The 20,078-nt window shown below is 43.6% G+C and overlaps 1 protein-coding gene across 2 annotated transcripts; it reads right to left on the bottom strand.

Moving 5' to 3' along the window:
* Positions 1–2,079: 2,079 nt before the first annotated feature.
* On the bottom strand, positions 2,080–15,842 carry NFIL3 (nuclear factor, interleukin 3 regulated). 2 transcript variants are annotated; one of them, XM_021674262.2, is made up of 2 exons: positions 15,650–15,842; positions 2,080–3,940 (listed from the first exon to the last, which is right to left on the bottom strand). In XM_021674262.2, the coding sequence occupies exon 2, from the start codon at positions 3,766–3,768 to the stop codon at positions 2,380–2,382; it is 1,389 nt and encodes a 462-aa protein (XP_021529937.1). In that variant the 5' UTR covers positions 3,769–3,940; positions 15,650–15,842; the 3' UTR covers positions 2,080–2,379. The 2 variants fall into 2 exon arrangements, with proteins under 2 accessions (XP_021529937.1, XP_064217649.1); XM_064361579.1 differs by lacking the exon at positions 15,650–15,842 and adding an exon at positions 4,647–5,681.
* Positions 15,843–20,078: the final 4,236 nt, after the last annotated feature.

Below are 20,078 nucleotides of genomic sequence, written 5' to 3'. Positions count from 1 at the left end.
TATTGATGCTGAACTTAGCGTGGACACCCAATCCACATAGCGCACTACAGCCCAGAACCCTTGGGCTCAAGCGATCCTCCCGCCTCAGTCTCTCGAGTAGCTGGGACTACAGGCATGTGCCACCGCACCCGGCAGACAGCATATTTCTCTAAGAGCCAGGAGACTTCAGAGAGGAAAGTGATCCCTGTGGCAAAAAGGACAAAGTCAATGGCCTGGGTATGTGTGTGTTACTGGCAGTGCCTTTAATACAAAGCACCATGCTTTTTAAAAATATGAAAGTGCAGGAAATTTAGCATATCAAAAATCTGGCTCGTACTCAAAGAGGACAATCACAAAGACTGCAGACTCCTAAAATGGGATGCTACCCTTGGGCTCTTCCTGCTTGTATTTTGCCTCCCTGCCAACATGAGATGCTGGTGGGAAGTGAGGGCTGAGTCACTGTCACTCTGCACCTGTTCCAGGACTGCTCAAGTCTTTTACCCACTTCTAGAAGAGAAAAGAGGTCAGTGTGGAAAGAGATGATTCTGGAGAGGGCTTTGGTGAGCAGTTACCTCTGCAGAAAGCTGTGCCTGACTAATGCCTAGCCCACCTACCCACCCCCACAACTACCCCCCAACCCAACCTCATCCCAGAAACAGAGGCAGATGCCAGTCATGCATTGCAACGGAAGCACTTGGTCCGCATTTGACCACTCTTACTTCTATAAGGCAACTGAGGGTCTTGGACAAATAACCAATAATGGTCTTATCCTCAATTAACTTAGAAAAAATTTTTGGATGTTATAATTTTTAAGCTAATATCTGAAGACCTAGAGGCATTCTTTCTTTTTTTTCTTTTTTTTTTTTGAGACAAGAGTCTTGCTCTGTCACCCAGGCTGGAGTCCAGTGGCACCATCTTGGCTCATTGCAACCTCTGCCTCCCGGGTTCAAGTGATTCTCCTGCCTCAGCCTCCTGAGTAACTGGAATTACAGGCCTACACCACCACGCCTGGGTAATTTTTGTATTTTTAGTAGAGATGGGGTTTCACCATGTTGGTCAGGCTGGTCATGAACTCCTGACCTTGGCGATCTGCCCGCCTCAGCCTCCCAAAGTGCTGGGATTATAGGTATAAGGCACCGGGCCCGGCCTAGAGCCATTCTTTATATTCATCATTAAAATAAATCTTTTAAGATGTCATTATATAAACTCAGACTATATATGTTGGCATGTGGTAACTGATGTGTTCTTTGAAATTTAGAAACTAAATGAAAACAGTGTTTAGCTTAGTTCCCTAGATTGTTATACTCTAGAACTGTTAAGACTTATAATAACATAAAAATGCCTCATCCTTGGCCTTCATCTGCTTTTTTAAAACAGACTCTAATAAAATGTGTCAGCGACTCAACTATCCATATCCACGTGTTATACTTAAAAGGTAGACAACAAAAGAGAGGCTGTTACTAAACAGCTTGGATTTTTCTACTTAAGAAAATTGTAGAGATAATGTAATCTTAAAGAAAAATATATAATACAAAGTAATTTAGTGAATTAGTCTCAAATGCAAGAAAATATACTGTTATTATTTTTTTCTTTCTCTTTGGAAGGTTTTCCAGGCTGGGCGCGGTGGCTCATGCCTGTAATCCCAGCACTTTGGGAGGCTGAGGCGGGCGGATCACAAGGTCAGGAGATGGAGACCACCCTGGCTAATATGGTGAAACCCCATCTCTACTAAAACTATAAAAAGTTAGCCAGGCGTGGTGGCACGTGCCTGTAATCCGAGCTACTTGGGAGGCTGAGGCAGGAGAATCACTTGACCCCAAGAGGCAGAGGTTGCAGTGAGCAAAGATCACGCCACTGCACTCCAGCCTGGCAACAGAGCAAAAGCCTGGGCGACAGAGCAAGACTCCATCTCAAAAAAAGAAAAAAAAAAAATGGTTTTCCAACTGATAGCCTGGAAAAACAAATTATTTGCTGAACTTAGCATTTCAATTTTCTCTTATTCAGGGGAGAAAACTCCCCTATATAAAATATCTTAATATTTATTTTTGTAACTTAAATTGATTTTTCTTTTCCATCAAATCAAATGCAATGGAGCAGGAGTTCTGTGTTTGTCACCAATCCTTTATTGAAACTGGTAACTTACACACTTTATAATAGAACAACAAAAATAATGTTCAATATATACAGCCTTTGCATGGACTATTTGACTATACACAGGCAGAGTGATAACACAATCTAATTTCATCATAATCTGTGCACAAAAAGACACCAAACAGACAACATGTGCACATCACAGTGAAATGACATCACAGGTCCAGTGAAAATTCAGCATAATACAAAACGGACTGCTCTATTGCAAATGACATCTTTCTAAATGCCCAGCTCTTACTCAGTAGTAATTTACCCAGAGTCTGAAGCAGAGATTGGTTGTGTGGCTATAAGTCTCTTAAGTGAGACAACATCTGCAGATAAGTTTGCTATCCCCTGCTTCAAATACAAATTCTCTGGGTCAGAAACTTTGTAGCCACTGTCTTTCATTTCAACAACTCCAGTTTTGAAACTATTCTGAGTTTTGCCACTCAGTTCTTTTTGATGCCAGTGCTCCGATTTGAGAGACCAATCTTGAATGTTAGTCACTTGCACTGAGAAAGGAGTAAGAGAAGAATGTACCATACTTGGCGCACTATGCTTTTCGAGTTCGAAATGTCTTTTAGATGTCATGTCAATAGGTGAGGAAAGTTTTTGTGTGGTCTCAAATTCATTATCAAAGGCTTCTACTTTGATCTGCATGGCTTTGGCTTTGATCCGGAGCTTGTGTGGCAAGGCAGAGGAATTCACTTCTGGAACTTTAACCACCGTTGTATGCACGTGCTTAAGTTCAACTGGAGAATGGATGGGGCCCTTGGGGACCTGTTGCTCATCTTCTCCATCGGATGACTTTCCAACCACGCCGTCGTCGGTTTCCGATGTTCTCGGGGAGTTGCTGGAGGATCGGTTGACTTGCAGTAGTGGGGGCGAGTGTGAATACCCAGAAAAAGAATTCCCCATATAGTTTTGATAGATGGATGCTGTATAAGAGCCTCGGTCATCTCTTGGCTCTCTTGTGTAGCTCTCTAATTCAATCGGCTCTTGCTTGATAATCTGGAACTTGTTTTCAGGACTTCTGCAGCTTCCCTGCACAGAGCTCTCCTGCGTGTGTTCTACTGAGGATACTTCTGAAACATCGGACAGCGAGCTTTGTGGAGAGTGTTTAATGACAGAAATACAACTACTTGCCACCATCGAGGGTTCGTGCTCATCCACAAATGAGCTCACACTGGATTTGGAAGTCTGGTAGTCTTGAAAGTACACAGCTGTAGAATTACTGAGTTTCTGAATCTCTTGAGCATATGCTGTGGAGCTAATTAAACCAAACTTTAATTTTAGTGAAAGCAGCTCAGCTTTTAAAGTGGCATTTTCTTCTCCCAGTGCAATTAGTTTGTTCTCTAAAACCAGGTCATTCAGTCGACGCTTCTCACGAGATCTTTTGGCAGCTTCATTATTTTTCCGCCTTTTTTCCCAATACATAGCATCTTTCTTTTCATCGGGAATGAATTCCCGTTTCCTCCTGCATGCAGAAGATTTGTTTTTCCCCACACTTCCTTCACTGAGAAGCAGCTCCTCACCTGTTGTGGAGTCTTCAGACACTTCCGTTAAAGCAGAGTTAAGGACCATCATCTTGTCCACATTGCTACTGGCATCAAGAGATGCCTGCTCCTTTTTGATGGTCTGCATTTTTCTCAGCTGCATCAGAAACAACCTTACCCTATATATGTGTGTGGGAGAACAAATTAATTTCCCCGTATGCTCAAGCTGTTTAAAAACTGTGGTTGAAAATCCATCAATATTCTTCCTTTTGTTCTATTGCCTGGGATAAATCCGTCAGGTTCCTTACTGAATGAAGTTGGGTCTCCCTGGTTATCTGCAATACATGAATTAAAAAAAAAAAAAAAACAGTCATTCATTGGATAAATGTTTATTAAAAATTATATACAAGGAAATATGCTAAGCATTTAGGGCACGCAAGCACAGATGAGGCACAGTCACAGTTCTTTCTTTCAACAAGTTAGCATTCTCAAAAAGGAAATAAGTTCCCAAATACCTAAAGTATAAAGCTGTAAAGGGCAAATCCCTAAGGAGACCTATCAGTAAGAAAATATGTGGTCCAGGAAAGTGAGGGAAAAATAAAATAAAATAACCTCTGCCCAGGGAGAAATAGAGGAAGGCTGTATTTAATGAGGAGAAATGGAGAAAGGGTTGGGTGTGGGCAATTACAGGAAGGAAATGACAGATAGCCTCTGGTTGGTAGGTTTCTAAACAGTACATGCATACCATGGTGCTTCTAAATGATGTTACCTAATATTTATATCACTGCCAAGCAAATATGCTCACCTCTTAAAAGGGAATTTACCAAGTAAACTTTAGCGTCAGTAAAAAAAGTTCTGCACTCCTCTATGGAATAAAACGTAAATGGAGACAAATTTCTTCTACAAAAACTAAAGTAAAAGCCCACTAACAATGGAGCTATTGGTTTTAATCTGCACCTTAATGTGAACATAAACCTGCCCATCAACACCCCTGACTGCCTGGGGGCCTTATATCCTAGCAAATCCTACCAGGTGACTCACTGCATCTAAATGAAAGGGATCTTCTCCATCAAGCCATCTCTTTACAAGCATCTGAGTTTAAGAGATTAGAAATTCCTTTTTTCTGATTCCTTTGAATTGTTCTATCAAACATTCAAGATTGAAGTGTCCAAAATACTTTTTGTGATCTTGAAAATTCTGTCAAAATAGATTTCAGATTTCAGTTATGTAGTAGCTTTGGACTAAAAAACAGTTACTATTCAAAGGAATTTTTAAAAGTACAGTGCAGTCTTGAAACAAAATTATTTTAAACCAAGAGAATATAGATACAGAAAAAGGTTCTTTCAGTTATATTAATTAGTTTCAAGCAAAATATAACAACTCAAAAATAGAATCATCCATTAGTTTTCTCTTCCACTGATGAAACACTTACAGTACAAATTTGGCCTGACAGTTGCCTTGACTGGAGATAATAAAATCCATGTTATGTTCAGATAGCAATTGTTGCATGGGGGCTTTTGAAGCTAACTGTTTCTAGACACTGATTCTCTGCCTAATGTTCCAGTTGGTAATACTTTTCAAAAAGTAGACGTGGTACGACAATGGTTCCATTGGCATGATCTGCACATAGTGGCACTTTATCCTACCATATGAAAAAGATGTAATGTTCTTACACAATGTCACTATCTCTTTCTTATGCCTAGTTTCATCACGACTAATAACGTGAAGTTTACTTTTGTCAACTGGAAAAGCCTGTCAGCTTCTTTTGTCTTTTCCAGAGGGAATGAAAGGAATGATGTAATAATTTCAGGATCATAAAGAATAACGTTTCATGCCATGTTTTTGCCCATTAAATTCAGCCAACACAGTAAATGGAACAGCTAGTTGTAACTCAGAGAAATTTGTGATTATTAATACCAAGTTTCTGTTTGTTTTTTGATAATGGAACTTTAATGGGAAATGAAGGCAAGGAATATGTCACAGCAGTGATGTTGCAGAGAAGGAATCTTTCCATTTATCATTTAGTAAAGCAATACTACTATTTCCTTTTTTTTGGATACAGAATCTTGCTCTGCTGTCCAGGCTGGAGTGCAGTAGCACAATCTCGGCTCACTGCAGCCTCTGCCTCCCGGGTTCAAGTGATTCTCCCGCCTCAGCCTCCTGAGTAGCTGGGATTACAGGTGCCCGTCACCAGGCCTGGCTAATATTTTTGTATTTTTAGTAGAGATGGGGTTTTACCATGTTGGCCAGGCTGGTCTTGAACTCCTGACCTCAGGTGATTCGTCTGCCTTGGCCTCCCAAAGTGCTAGGATTACAGGCATGAGCCACTATGCCCAGCCAACAATACTATTTCCTCTAATTTCCATTTAGGTTTCGTCCTCTAACATAAAAACCCATTTTCCTCTACATATTGAATGGATTATTTCCTCTGTTGAAGTCTGTACTCTGCCATTCAGCAAAGTCCTCCCTGCTAAAGTAAAGTGAGTGGGGAAGCAAAGAGGAAGATATCCCAGTTAAAGAAGACGATTGCATTGACCTTTTCCAAGGTGCCTTTCAAATCTCCACCATACTCTCAGCCACTATTTTTTTCCACTTTTAGTTTTTAAACATCATATGGTCCCTTGCAGACCATTATTCTGGGTATTTTCTCCACTTAAGAATCTTTCTCTTCCATGTGTTATCTTATGTGTTCCTTCTTAAAAAAAAAAAAAAAAAATCAGATTCCTTTTTTTTGCCTCACTTACTAGTTTTTACACTAATGCTTTTGAAATGCCCCACCATTCTCTCTGTTTTAGTTACTCTTTCTAAACTTCTAGGACCTTTCCAAGGTTGGGGCCCAGTTGGGAAGCAGCCTTCACAATCCTATTTCTATTGAACTAAAATAGCCCCATGTGTCTTAAAATTTCTTTAACTTGTCTTCTAGGTGTGTAAGTACTAAATGTCTACTTTATCATCTCTACAACTTTGTAGGTACATTAAGACCTACAGAAAACCTCATTTGTTTTTTTTGTTTGTTTGTTTTTTTGAGACAGGGGCTTGCACTGTTGCCTAGGCTGGAGTGCAGTGACACGATCGCAGCTCACTGCAGCCTCCGCCTCCTGGGTTCAAGTGCCTTAGCCTCCCGAGTAGCTGGAATTACAGGTGCTAGCCACCATGCTCTGCTAATTTTTTGTATTTTTAGTAGAGACAGGGTTTCACTGTGTTGGCCAGGCTGGTCTCGAACGCCTGACCTCAAAATCTACCCGCCTCAGCCTCCCAAAGTGCTGGGATTACAGGCGTGAGCCACTGCGACCAGCCACTTCATTTGTTTTTAATCATCTTCCTATCTGAATTTCACGACATGTCATTATTCTTCTCTCATATGTATGTATTGCATTCATGATCTCTACAACTCAATGGCAAATCACCACACTAACTTAGGATATTTTCTGTAATATCATGTATCAAATAATCTTGCAGTGCAGAAGAGTTTATCAGCATTGCGGGATGATAGAGAGGCCCAATCATATGCACTGTGTGTCTTTCCACGTTTGTCTTTTGTGCCCAACTACACTGCGATTACTTCAGGGCGGAAATTAAAACATACTTTTAGTCTTCCAGCAAAAACCTGAAGATATTAGGTGCTCAGCATCTGATTGACAGTCACCCATATACCTTATATAAGACAGTTGTGTAACCAGAAAACTTTTTTGATGCTTTCTTTTTAATGTTGTCATGTGAATTCTAAAGAAGATATTTTACTTATTAAGAGAGGGTTTCTCTTATTCATTAATTGGTTTATTCAACACATATGGAGCACCTACTGTGTACTGGACACAAGGGGAGACTGGGGTGCATAAAGAGGGAGGAAAAAACCAAGCTCCCGACACCAGGCACTCAGGTGTGAGTGGGAGACAAACAGGTGAGCAGAGGGGAACCAGGTGTGAGTGCAGAGCTGCAGAGATAGGGGCCTGGGGTGCAGGCTTTATTCTCGTCATGGAGATTATAACAAAAACAATCATAACAGGTGTCATTTATTAGACAGTTAACACAAAACGGGCACTGGGAGCCTGACCTCCTTTCATTCACTTTCAGATGAGAAAACTAAGATTCAGAGAAGTCAAGTAACTTGCCCAGTGTCACACAGCTGGTTAAATGGCAAAGCTTATATTCCAGCCCAATTCCTTTACTCTCTCCTACACTTTCCCAGGTTATTCTGCATCTGTGCAATGCAGTCTCATTCACACACAGTTCTCTTCTGTGTCACTTTCATTTCTGAGTAATACACACCCATTACTAAGTTACTTTGGGTGCAGTAAGGCACTATGCTATCTTAACTTCTTTTAGATATTGTCTTAACTTCTTTAAGCCAGCAAAGATACTATCTAGAACTTTTCTCCATCCTCCCTAGAGTTGTTTCAGATCCTGACACTATTTATGAATTGAGATAACATTTTATTAATTTTCGTATCTCTGCTAAAATTTTAATCTCCTGCCAATTCTAATTATGTTAAATAGAGAAAAAGAAATATGATAGCTGTGGACACTGTCACCTATGATCTTTTTTTTTTTTTTTTTTTTTAACAAAACCAAGAGTGTAATCTATTTTCAACTTGAAGCATGGAGGGTGGAGGGGGGCGCTGGGGCAGTGTCTCTCTGACCCTCTCATTTATCAGCTTAATCAGCTAGAAGATAGGCTAACCTTCTCAAGACCACATAGCAGTTGGACACAGATGGGCTCTGGGTTCTCCTTATGCCCCTCAACAATAAACTTAAAGCAAATGCAAAAGTAGTTTACGATGCCTTCAAAAAGCCTCAGGATTTATGCTAACCTAACAAATTTATTTCAAGCCTCAGTATTTTCCCTTATGATTAATTTAACAATTACTTCATCTATGCATCATCGTTTCAAATCAACATCTAATGTTGTGGTATATTCGTCATTGCTTAAGTTTCTTTTTTGGTGAATAATTGACACTACATGCCAATTCTATGATGTTAGTGTATTCAGCATGATTAACTTCATTATACACATTAGATGATATGACTCTCCTTGAAAACACAAATGAAAAAGAGAAATTTAAGAGCAGGTATTATTACATACCAGTTGACATACTTTTCCATACATACTCTGAAGAAGCCATCACTAATTAATGCTTTTTTATAGTTCATCAAACTATTTCTATAAGCAAGAATTCTTTTTCATATGCCAAGATTTTAAAAGTTTAAGTCAGATGACCTAAATATTGTTTGTAATTAAGAACAAGATTTGATTTAGAAAATTCTATAAAAGAATATAACCTCATAACAATAATTCTAGACCAAATTTATCCTTGAGGAGTCATCCCATTACTTATGTTTATGATAGACCTTTATTATCGTCCCTGGTCTCTACCTGATCTCTCACAGAAACAATGTTTAACAATCCAAACTCTACAAAAGAGAAGAATAAACATGTTTTGTTTGAATCATCTAAAATCTTACTAATAGTTTAAACATTAAAATCATCTACTGAGAACATTTTGTTATTAATTATCTCTAAAGGGTAAGTTTTATTGCAAATTGCTATATATATTTTGATTTTAAAATTCTGTCAAAAGAAGATGAAATACTATTTGATATGCCCAAGGATTTGGAAACATGATGGAATTATCTTATTTTCCCTCTACTCTCTGAATCTATTGTTTTCTCTCTGTTGTATAATATATATAACAGTAAAGGAAAAAAAATGACCTTTAAGATAAACCTAAGTTTCGTTAAACTGTAAGCCATCTCTCCAGTAAGACAGCAGTTGCTTATTTTTGAGACAAATGTCATTTTTATGACAAAACAAAATCAATTAATCAATTCACATCTCTTTATACTTTTAAACTATTAATACTAGCAACATATTAATCCTACATTTTCTTCCTGTGGGTAAAATTTCACAGTGTCTGTGTCAATGAAATGCTTTACTTCTTTTCATGAATGAGAAACAATCTAGTATTTAAAAGCAGAGATGAAATACGAAAATAATTCACTACACGTGTACAACCCAAGGGACATGGGGAGTGAAAAAAGTCAGAAAACACTGAAGTTGCAAGAGAATTTTCCAATCCCATTGAAAAAGAAAAGGATTTTTAAATTTAGAAAACTATGTTAAACCTCTCTAAGGGCCACTCTGTTCCCAAGAAGCAGCTTACCCCAAAGTAAGAAATGTATACTTGATCAAGACAGGCAACACACACACACACACACACACACACACACACACACTCGCACACTGCCAGGATCTACTCTGTCATAGCAACAAATTGACCTACTTTTTCTATTTGGGTGCCTCTGTAAATAAATGTGTCAAAGCCTGATCCAGTTTATGATAAATGAAAATATTTCAAGTTCAACAAAGGACTAGTTGAAAATTAAATTTAAATTTAATAAATATGACAACATTGCCTTTTATTACATCACTGATGTAATTTAAGTAATTGAAATATGAAATAGTATAACTTAACATTTCTTCTTTAAGAGGTGGTCAGTGTTGGTAACCTAATACACAATTAAATTATTCTGAAGCCTGCATAGAGTAAGCACATACACACTAGCACGATCAAATGATTAACTGCATGGCTTGAGAAATAAGAACAGCTCTCACTAAAGATGGGGAGTAATGTGGGGGGAAAACAGAACAGTAATAATTTTAAAAAAATCTATAGAAACTCAAAAAATGGGGACCATTAATATTCTCAAAACTTCTGAAAAAGTAATTGATCAGTCTAGCACTCATCTGAAATCTTCAAAGGACACTAACAATCAGAAAGTAACCCAGTTGTAGGAAATTCTCCAGTGGGTAAGTAATACATGCAACATGGTGTAATGATGGCAAAAATGGTGAGTAGGGGGCAGTCAGGTCGAGAGAGTTCTTGAAAGTTTCTAATGATAATGTAGAATCATCCCAACTTGCCTCACTTGGCTTTTTAATTTCTTTCACTTTTCCAGTCAGTGGATGCTTATAAATGTCATTTTCTACTTTATGGATACAGTGGATTTTTAAATGCTTATTTTTAATGTTTATTTGAAGGCCAGTTAATTATAGTTTAAGACCCCTAAAAAGCTAATTAATAAAAGACATCATGTTCTGATAATTAAAAGGCTTATAAACATTATTCTGATTCCTATGAAACTGAGTCCTCAAAGCACAGATTAATAACAAATGGCATCTAGTAAATCTCTAGTAAACTTTCTGATCATAAAAACAAGCTTATGTCTTTTATTAAAGCCACACGAGAAACAGTTTTGGGTGTTTTTTGTTTGTTTGTTTTGTTTTGTTTTTTAACTAAAGTTACTTGCAAAGAAATGTGAACGATAACTGGGGGTGATAGTAATAAAAATTCATTTTGAAACTGAAAAATTCTTATGTAATGTCTGTGCTCAAAGGTCAACGTCTTTCGACATTCTCATACAAGTCCAACCTGGATAGAAATCAACTCAAATATAATTTAGAAAAATAACAGGATATCAAACAATGTGTTAAACCCTGTGAAATACAGGCATACCTTACAAAAACAAGAAATGAATATTAAAGGAAATTTCAATTACATTGTTTCTGTTATAATTTGAATTGAATCCCAAGTGTGCTCTCATTCCTCAATACAAATGAAAAATAAACAACTTTAACAGCATCAATGCCATCTGGATTACAATGGAAATCATGAAGTATATGAGCTTAACTTGGGTAAAAATAAAACCTAGGCAACATGACTGCACCTTTTCCATTCCATGCTGCAATCGCATTTACATCTCAAAATTGACTCTAATGACCAAGGCAAGGTCAACTAGAAAAATCCACTCAGCTGGTGAGTCAGGCACATTGCTCAACGCCCGAAAGGCCTCTCACAAAGGGCCTTCATTTTCAGGCTATTGCATCACAGTGATGTTATAACTGCACTGCACAAAGATAAGCCTTTAACACAGAAAAGGAAATTGTTTCAACTTTGTCGAGGTGCAAATTTCCCCATCTAGTTTTCAGGCTCTGCGACCTGGGCTGCTAATTCATTTCTCCGAGTTTCCACTTCCTCATCTATGAAACGTGGGTGATAACAGAGCCCCTCCACACTGTGCCTGGCACATGCAGAGTAAGTGTTTAGTAAATACTAACTGTTAATCTCTTTTCTGAAGAATGATCAGTATCAAAAGGCCACGATGCCTATCAGTTCCAGGCTGTTTTCGCTGCTCATGACTCTTACCGAAGCACTGACCTATGTTGCAAGTGCCAAATGAAATTTTCTTCTGTTAGTCAAAAGGGTCAAACATCAAGAGTTTCACAGGACTGGCCTTAATTTTCAGGCTACATACACCCCCTACAAGACAGTTGATCTGTGGGGTCTCATCGTCCAATGCTGATCTCAGACCACGAAGTTTTAGATACAGAAATCATCTAGGCTACAGAAGATGAGTCACAGAATGTGTAAGGAAATTGGAAAAAGCTGAACTATAAATATTTGGCACTTCTCACTTCATTCCTGCTATTATAATCGAGTCATCTTTCTATTCCTTCAAACAGCTCCCCAAAACATTAACCCAATGATTTGGGAAGTTTGAGTTTCTGCAATCTTGTCAGGAATTCCCCTCAAACTGAAATCAACATTGAACACAATGGCAAAGTTTTCAGAAAAAAAAAAAAAAATTATTAGAACAAAGAAAGTATCTCAAGAAAGATCTTATGGACTTAATTCCAACATTAATCCTTACTTTTACTGCAGAGATTTACACAGAGAAAAATGAAGGTACTGACACACACACATAAAGATTCTGGTTCCTGGTCAATTATACAGGAAACATTTATTGAACTCCTCACAACCAACTAGTTCAACAGGTTTTATTCCCTCAGTTTACCCTGAAGAGTGATGGAAATCAGGACAGTGGAGGAAGATAACAAGCCGGGGCCTGGGACCCAGGGTTCTTGTGAGCCTAGGGCCTGCGCTCTTAGGATCTGTACATCACCAAAGTCTATTCTCTAACTACTGAAAGCCTATAACGAGGGAAACTGACTAGGGATGGGGTGTAGGATATGATCCCACAGAAGCCAAGTTTTCGGTCAGTTTTCAACAAAGAGCAGATTGCGTTGACATGCTTCAGGAGAACATCTGTGATGTCTCCATGAATTCACCGTGAATTACTGCGTGGGTGCAATCTTGAAAGTCTTTATGCCAGGATGAAGGACTGTAGTTTTACAGTAGGACAGCTGCGTCTATTTGGGCGTTTTGATTTTATTTTGAACTCTGGAGATCAGTGTTCTCTCTACTTTAGCCTTTGACCACATAAATTAAAGGTAAAAAAAAAAAAACATCGGCTAAACTCAACTGGCCAAAGTCAAGCTGAGGCCTTCCTTTTAATCACTATCAATACTGGAGAGCCCCCACCACCAATTTTTGTGGTCGGTGGACCTTTGGAGGTTTTCTTAAGGTCTTTTTCACTTCAAGAACGGAGACACGCTTGGCTCAGAAATACAATGAAGACTCCTGGAACAAAGGTGTCTGCAGGTTTCAGAACCTCACCGCAAAACAGGCGCGGAGTCAAGGCCCCTAGATTTGCCCCATAGGAGGGAGGGTCGCCGAGACGCAGGCGCTCCGGGTCGCCCGGGCTGCCCCTTTCCTCTCTGTGCGAGTGCCAGGGTCCCCGGCTCCCTGGCTCCCCGGCTCCCCGGCTCCCGTTGCCCGGGCGAACCCAGAGCGCACCCGCACGCCGGCCCCGGCCGGTCCCTAGCGGGCCGCGCCCCCACGCGGCGCCTCTCAGAGACCCTCCTCCCTCCGGGTGGGCGGCGCAGCGGGGCCTCGGCGCCGCGAGGACCCCCCGCGCCAGAACAAAGGAATGTGGGGAGGGGGCAGGGAGGAGGAGCGCAGGCCACCGAGCAGCCCCAGTCCAACTACCGCCTGGAGGCGCTTCTCTGTCCCGACCCAAGGTCCCTGCCCGCCACTACCAGACCCGCCCCCAGTCCCGGCTTTCCGCAGACCCCACCGGCCCGCAGGTGGGGGAGCGGCGCACTGGGGGCCGCACGGACGCGCCACTGGAGGTCGCGATCGGAAGGTGGCGCCACGCGGTCCCTACAGGCCCGGGACTCCCACCCGAGCTCGCAAAGTAGGTCGGGGTCCGAAGCTGGGGGCCTAGAGCAACTAGCTGCTTAGAAAGCGACTGCAATTATTTGGAGTAAAATACTCAGTTCCAGAGATGTCCACCCACCACCCACCCCCAAAAAAACCCTGCACTTAATTTAAATGTTTCGTTGGGGGGGGAATCTGTTCATATACATACCATTATACACCTATATTCACACATCACTATGTAACAGTCCAGGAAGAAATTTAATATTTGGGCAAATTACATATTCATACATCTTCACATGAGTAAAACTAGGGTATCCAGACAAAAACACAATCTACTAACCTATATCTGTTTCCCATAGGTCATATCTGTTCTGAGGGTAAATAAATACTTCTGACCTCATTTACTGTTGTTATTTACAAAAGCCAAGAACAGAAGATGACACTTGGCCATTCCCTGCTGTTCTCAGAGAACAGCAGTTTCCTAAAGTGTCCTTTAAAAACATAAATGGGAGCCAGCATCCAGCAAATCACCGGGCGCCGCGAAATGCCTTCCTAAAAATACAATCTTATCAAAGGTCTCCGAAGGCGTGGAGTTAAAACTACAGCAAATGGCCTTGAACTTGTATTTGCACACAGCCCTAGAGAAAACACCAGAAATAGCACTGCGAGGCCACAATTGTTAAAATGTGATAGGGCTAAATTTAGAAGAACGCGCGTTTCATTTAGGGCAAAAGACACACATTCGGCAGCATGAGCAAACTCCATGCTTACCCGGTTGTCTACTTTCCTGTTCAAAATATCCTTAAGGAAAAAAAAAAACTGTTATAGTGACATTCTTAAAGGCTGAGACTGTCCTACTTTCTTTGTAGCAAGATTATAAAATCACGTAATTAGCTCCCTCTCTCTATGCTCACTGCCAGCAAATTCGGCAGTTACATAATGCAACATTTCCAGGAAACTATTATGTGATCTGTCTTGTCGTGTTTGAAAAAGCGATGACAATAAGGTGAGAAAAAGGGCTGATCGAATGGAATGCATTAAAATTAGGAAAGTGGGGAGGTAAACGTCACAATGGTTCGTCCTAGATTTAAAAATAACAGCTGAGAACATTGAAAGGGCGAACCCTAGTAGTATCCAAGATCAGAATTCAACCCGAGGAATTCTTGCTTTTAGGTTTTGTGGTATCGTTTTGAAACCTGTTTATTTGGGACGTAATACAGACGTAAATAACGATCTAATATCCAACGCTGCGCCTCAATTACCAAATCATTCCACACATACGAGCATATTCCCACATCAGCCCGCAATCCTTGCCAACATTTCACCGTGGGCAGATTATGCAATGTATGAAAGGACAAATCCCACAACCTTCCCGAGGGCTTGTAAAACACGCTGACGACAAACAGGGTGGAAAACGTCTGTGCAGACACAGCCCCTGACACAAACAAACGCCGCGCAGGCATTCTCCGAATGCCGTCACTGTTCACGCTACCAACCCTTTTCCTCACCAAGCAAATCAAGACTATTCCCCATTCCTCAACCCACTCCTCTCCCCCCTCTACGCCGCCGGCCCCAGAGAAGGAAGGAGAAAAGAAAGACACTAGAGAGGAAAAAGCATCTTCCCGCTCGGAGAGGGCTTAGCCTCCCTGGCGCTCTTCTCCACCAAAACATCAATTTTCCTGAAATCAGGAGACATTATGCAACAGCAGCGGGGGGAGAGCGCAAACCAGCCAGGACTACGTGCCGGCGCGAGGGCGCTGCAATCAAAGCAGCCACCTTAAGGTGGCGAGTCCCATCCTGACAGGGCAGCAAAAGTTTATGTAATGAATGCCCCGCGCACACTCCCCGCCGTTGGCGAGCGCAGCTTACAGCCCGACCCCGCACATAGCGCGGCCCGCACCCCGCGCCCACCCGCCCGCCCGCCCGCAGCGCGCCCGGGGAGCGGTCGCCGGGCCCCCGGCCGGCGGTGGGCGGAGCGCTTACCGTGTTCCTGCTCTCGGGCCGGCGAGGAGAAAGAAAGGGGCGGCCCGGAGCCGGGCCGGCGGCGCTCGGGGCTCGGGCCGGGCCGGGCCTCCGAGGCCGCGGCGGGAGGCAGGCGGCGGCGAGGGCGCGGCGCGGGAGGCGGGCGGGCGCGCCTGGTCCGCGGGCGCCGTGGCCGCGCCGAGAGATGTGTGTTAGTAGGTCAGTTCCGAGCGCCGCGCTACGTCGCCGCCCGCCAGCCCCGCGTGACTGGCGGCCGCGGCCCCAATCGCCGAGCCGGCACCCGCCCCCGGACCGCCGCCAATGGCCGCGGCGGCAGGGGCGGACCGGGGCGGGCTTTCCGCGGCCCCGCCCCTGCGTCCCCGCCCTCCGCTCCCTACCGCGGCGGCGCCACTACCAGCTCGCGTTCCTTCCCGGTCGCGGCCACCGCTGTCCGAGTGCCCGCGAGGGCCGGCGCCCCATGCCCCGCGTAACGACGATTGCGCAACGGCCCGCGCGGCCCACACGACCGGAGAGAGGCTGCAGAGGAGCCCGGGAGCCCCCAGCCTCACCGCCCCGTCCGCTCTTGGCTTCCTTCACGCTCCGGGTCGCCGCGGTGGCTCTGCGCATCCCGCGACCCTCACTCGCTCGCAGAGACGCTTTTTGTCTTCCCGAGAGCCACAGCCGGTCCGGCTACCTGTTGCCGACCGAGCACCGCGGGCTGCGGCTACCTGGGCGTGGCAGGGACCTCGGCCTCCCCTTCCCCGCACACTCCCGAGAGGAGCCCTCTACCTTGGGGTGGGCAGGAGGGAAGGCGGGGGGTGGCGGCTGGCAAGCTGCCAACGCTCGGGGCGCGCTGCGGCGGGGAATAGGTTGGCCCGGCGAGGCAGCTGCGCAGGGCTGCGCGGCAGAGGCAGCGATTAAAGTGCCCCGGCGCCTCTCGAGAGCCGCGACGGCCCGGAGCCAGGAGGGAAAGCTCCACGCGCAAACACCGCCCCCTGCACAATTAGGGCGAAGATGACGGCTGCAAAGTTGTTGCGTAACATGCCTGGGAAACGAGGCTCGTCGAGGTCCATCTGCCCCCCATCCCCACCACCCCCGGCACCACGAGGGTGCGGCGTTCCTGCGAGGATGTGAAGGTCGGCGCTCCGGTGCGCCGGGCTGGGACGCCCACTGGCGTTGGGTATTGGGGCTTGAGATGACCGCGCGGGATCTCTTCCTGTGATCTTGAGCTAATTGCTGTTTAGTGTCATTTCTGCCTCTAACTGGATGCGGTCATCTTCTCTCCCAAATTCCCGGGCTACGGAAGAGATGTTAAAAAAAAAAAAAAAAATGGGAAAAAGAACACCTAGCTGCGACTTCTTAAGTCACTGCGCTAGACCGTCGAGGCACGCGGCACACTCCCTGCATCGCTGGCCTTGGCGAAGGGAACCATGTTCCCGACAGTGACTCACAGGCTTGCCCAAATACGGAGTGTGGCAGGTGGGCAGGACCTCCTCCAGCCAGCTCCCTCCTGCGCCACTTGAACTACGTGGGGGCTGGGACGAGTGCCTCCACGACTTTCCACTTCTTTTTCCTCCTTTGTTTTTAAAAAAGCAAACACCAAAGTAAAGAGAAGAGCAGAGTGAACGCCCAGGTACCATCCCTAGTGTCCGCCATGAGCAGCAGATCTACTCGCCAAGTTTGTCTCTTCTACCTTTGCGATTCTCGCGCAGTTAATATAAGCACCCGAGTCTTATTTTTAAAATATTTGTCACCTATCAGTTGGGTTTTTGGAAAGCCTCCCAGGGCAGTGTTGTGGTTTTGAACTCACTCTTTGTTCGTAACTTATCTGGTAGTACAGCTCTACTGACAAGGCTGTGAAAACTCAGACAGACGATATTGGCTTAGCCTGTTCCCGGACACCACCTTGCCTGGCTGGCGAATGCAAGAACCACATCCTCCCGACTACACCTTTTACAAACTTGACTACTTTCATGAGAACAAATCCTGATTTTAGTTTATAATTTCCACTTTTCTCATACATATATAATATTTAAGATGAGGGTCTTACTATGTTGTCCAGACTGGCCTGGAACTCCTGGGCTCAAAGGATCATCCTGCCACAGCCTCCCTGGTAGTCGGATTACAGGTGCATGCCACTGCGCCTGGCCACTTTTCTCAGATTTACGGATACTTTCCTTTTTTGCCAAAACCTTACAATGCCTATTTATAGCTTTGAAAACCTCCCTTAGATGAAACCAAAATCATGTCCATAAATCAGTTGCCTTTTCGGGGTCGGAAATGTAGCTAGTGTCTAAAAATCCAGAGCTGCCCTGCATAATCTACCCTCCCCTTCACGTGTTCTCACCTTGTTCTGCATTTTGAATAATTTCATGGAATTTCAAAGCTGTTGTAGAATGGTTAGTAAATGTCTTTCTTTAACGACAACTTCACCTTTGAGATAGGTAAAGAACGTGCCTGGAGCCACCTCAGACAGTGATGGTGGAGGAATTCTCTGAACCTGGAAACTTATTTTTTATGCTGAATTTTGAAATCTGATGCTCCTGTAGTTACTTGGAGTATTTAGATTGTGTATGCATTACATTTGTGCACCATTCATTGTTACCATCTAACTTGAAAATCAGAGGAAGTGTCAAAGGTATCAGAGATACCAGCTTAGAAAACAACTCTTTAGCTCCTCCTGGTGATTAGGAAACCACTAAACAATAGGATAAAGGATCCGTCCCTAGGGCCCAAGTGATGATGCATCTAATATTATGTACTAGAACATTCACAGAGTAGATAAGTATTTGCAGATTAACCCAAGTAAATGGAGCATAAAACCTAAGATATCTGAAACAAATTAACCAGGGTATGGAGGCCTCTAGGAAAACATCTGCATATGCCTGATTGTGAAGCTGGGCTGTGAGGTTCTCAGGAGGAGGAGGGAGGGGTTCTTGCTTTCAGCAACCTCTCAGTGCTGGGGGTGGATTGAGGGCAGGGGCAAGGGAGGAGGTGGCTGGGACAGGGATGAGAACTACCAGCAGAAGACAGTCAACCACACTCTTAGTCATTTTATTACACTGCCAACATGGTTTCTGACTAAGCAAATATAAGAGCTACAGCTTGAGAACAGAATGACTGAAACAGTGACTTCTCCTTATTGAAATGGGAATTTACTAGCAATTTGTAGTTTAGTAACAATTTAATATAGTAATAATTTTTCTGCAGCTGCAGAATGTTTTGAGCTGGAACATCCCTAAGAGGCCGTATATGTCCCAGGAATTTTCCAGTGGACCTCACTGGGCAGGAGTAACTGTAAAGTCAGATAGGTAATGAGAGTTCAGGACGTTAGCCACTTGTGGACTGTGGCAAAAAGAAAGTGACTTATTGAAGAAGACTGTTTTTCAGCTCTCATCAGTTGCTGTTTCCAGGAGCCCACAGCTCCAGTTATTCAAAAGGAAGTTGACTTTTTTTTTTTGTAAAATATCCTGATTTTCAGTTTAGGCAAGCAATTGATTAAAAAATAGAAGACTAAGGCCGGGCACAGTGGCTCACGCCTGTAATCCCAGAACTTTGGGAGGCCGAGGTGGGTGGATCACGAGGTCAGGAATTCAAGACCAGCCTGGCCAAGATGTTGAAACCCCGTCTCTACTAAAAATACAGAAATTAGCTGGGCGCGGTGGCACGCGCCTGTAGTCCCAGCTACTCAGGAGGCTGAGGCAAGATAATCGCTTGAACCTGGGAGGCGGAGGTTGCAGCGAGCCGAGATCGCGCCATTGCACTCCAGCCTGGGTGACGGAGTGAGACTCCGTCTCAAAAAAATAAAAAATAAAAGGCTGCAGGACTTACCTACCCAGAAGCTGGACAGTCTGAGTCCTCTCACAGAGGAGTTCTACAAAGATATCCCGGGAACAGGAGGTGGAACGGGGAGTGGGGGGACTCAGCGGCTTAAAGGCAGGCTGCCTACCTGGCAATCATATTGGGCGTCTCCAATTTGTGCATTAGGCTTCTGGATTTCTTTGTAGAAAAATTTCAGTAACTAAAAGCCCTTTGGTGACCTCCTGTCTGGTCTGGTGGCCGGCAGCCTGCATCAGGGCCCCTATGTGCTGGGATCATTTTCTTTCCACTGTAGTATGTTTATAGACCATCTTATGTCTTTTAATTAAGCTTCAGGAACAGAAGTTCATTTTCTAGGAATCCATAGCTTATAGTTTTTTGTTTTTGTTTTTTTGTTTTTATTTTTTTGAGACAGGGTCTTGCTCTGTTGCCCACACTGTAGTGCAGTGGTGTGATCACAGCTCATTGCAACCTTGACCCTCTGGGCTCAAGCAACCCTCCAACCTCAGTCTCCCAAGTAGCTGGGACTGCAGGTACACACCACCATGCCTGGCTAATATTTTAATTTTTTTTTTAAGAGTCGATGTCTCTCTGTGTTGCCCAGGCTGGTCTCAAACTCTAGGGCGCAAGC

This window comes from Aotus nancymaae, unplaced genomic scaffold (assembly GCF_030222135.1).
Source record: "Aotus nancymaae isolate 86718 unplaced genomic scaffold, 86718_ANA_hifiasm-v0.15.2.pri h1tg000041l, whole genome shotgun sequence".
NCBI classification, from domain to species: domain Eukaryota; kingdom Metazoa; phylum Chordata; class Mammalia; order Primates; family Aotidae; genus Aotus; species Aotus nancymaae.
The sequence above is the reverse complement of the archived record's forward strand: the minus strand, read 5'-3'. Positions and strand labels throughout refer to the sequence as shown.

Coding starts and splice junctions, on each gene's coding strand:
- NFIL3 (XM_021674262.2), bottom strand. CDS start 3,768: ATGCAGCTGAGAAAAATGCAGACCATCAAAAAGGAGCAGGCATCTCTT.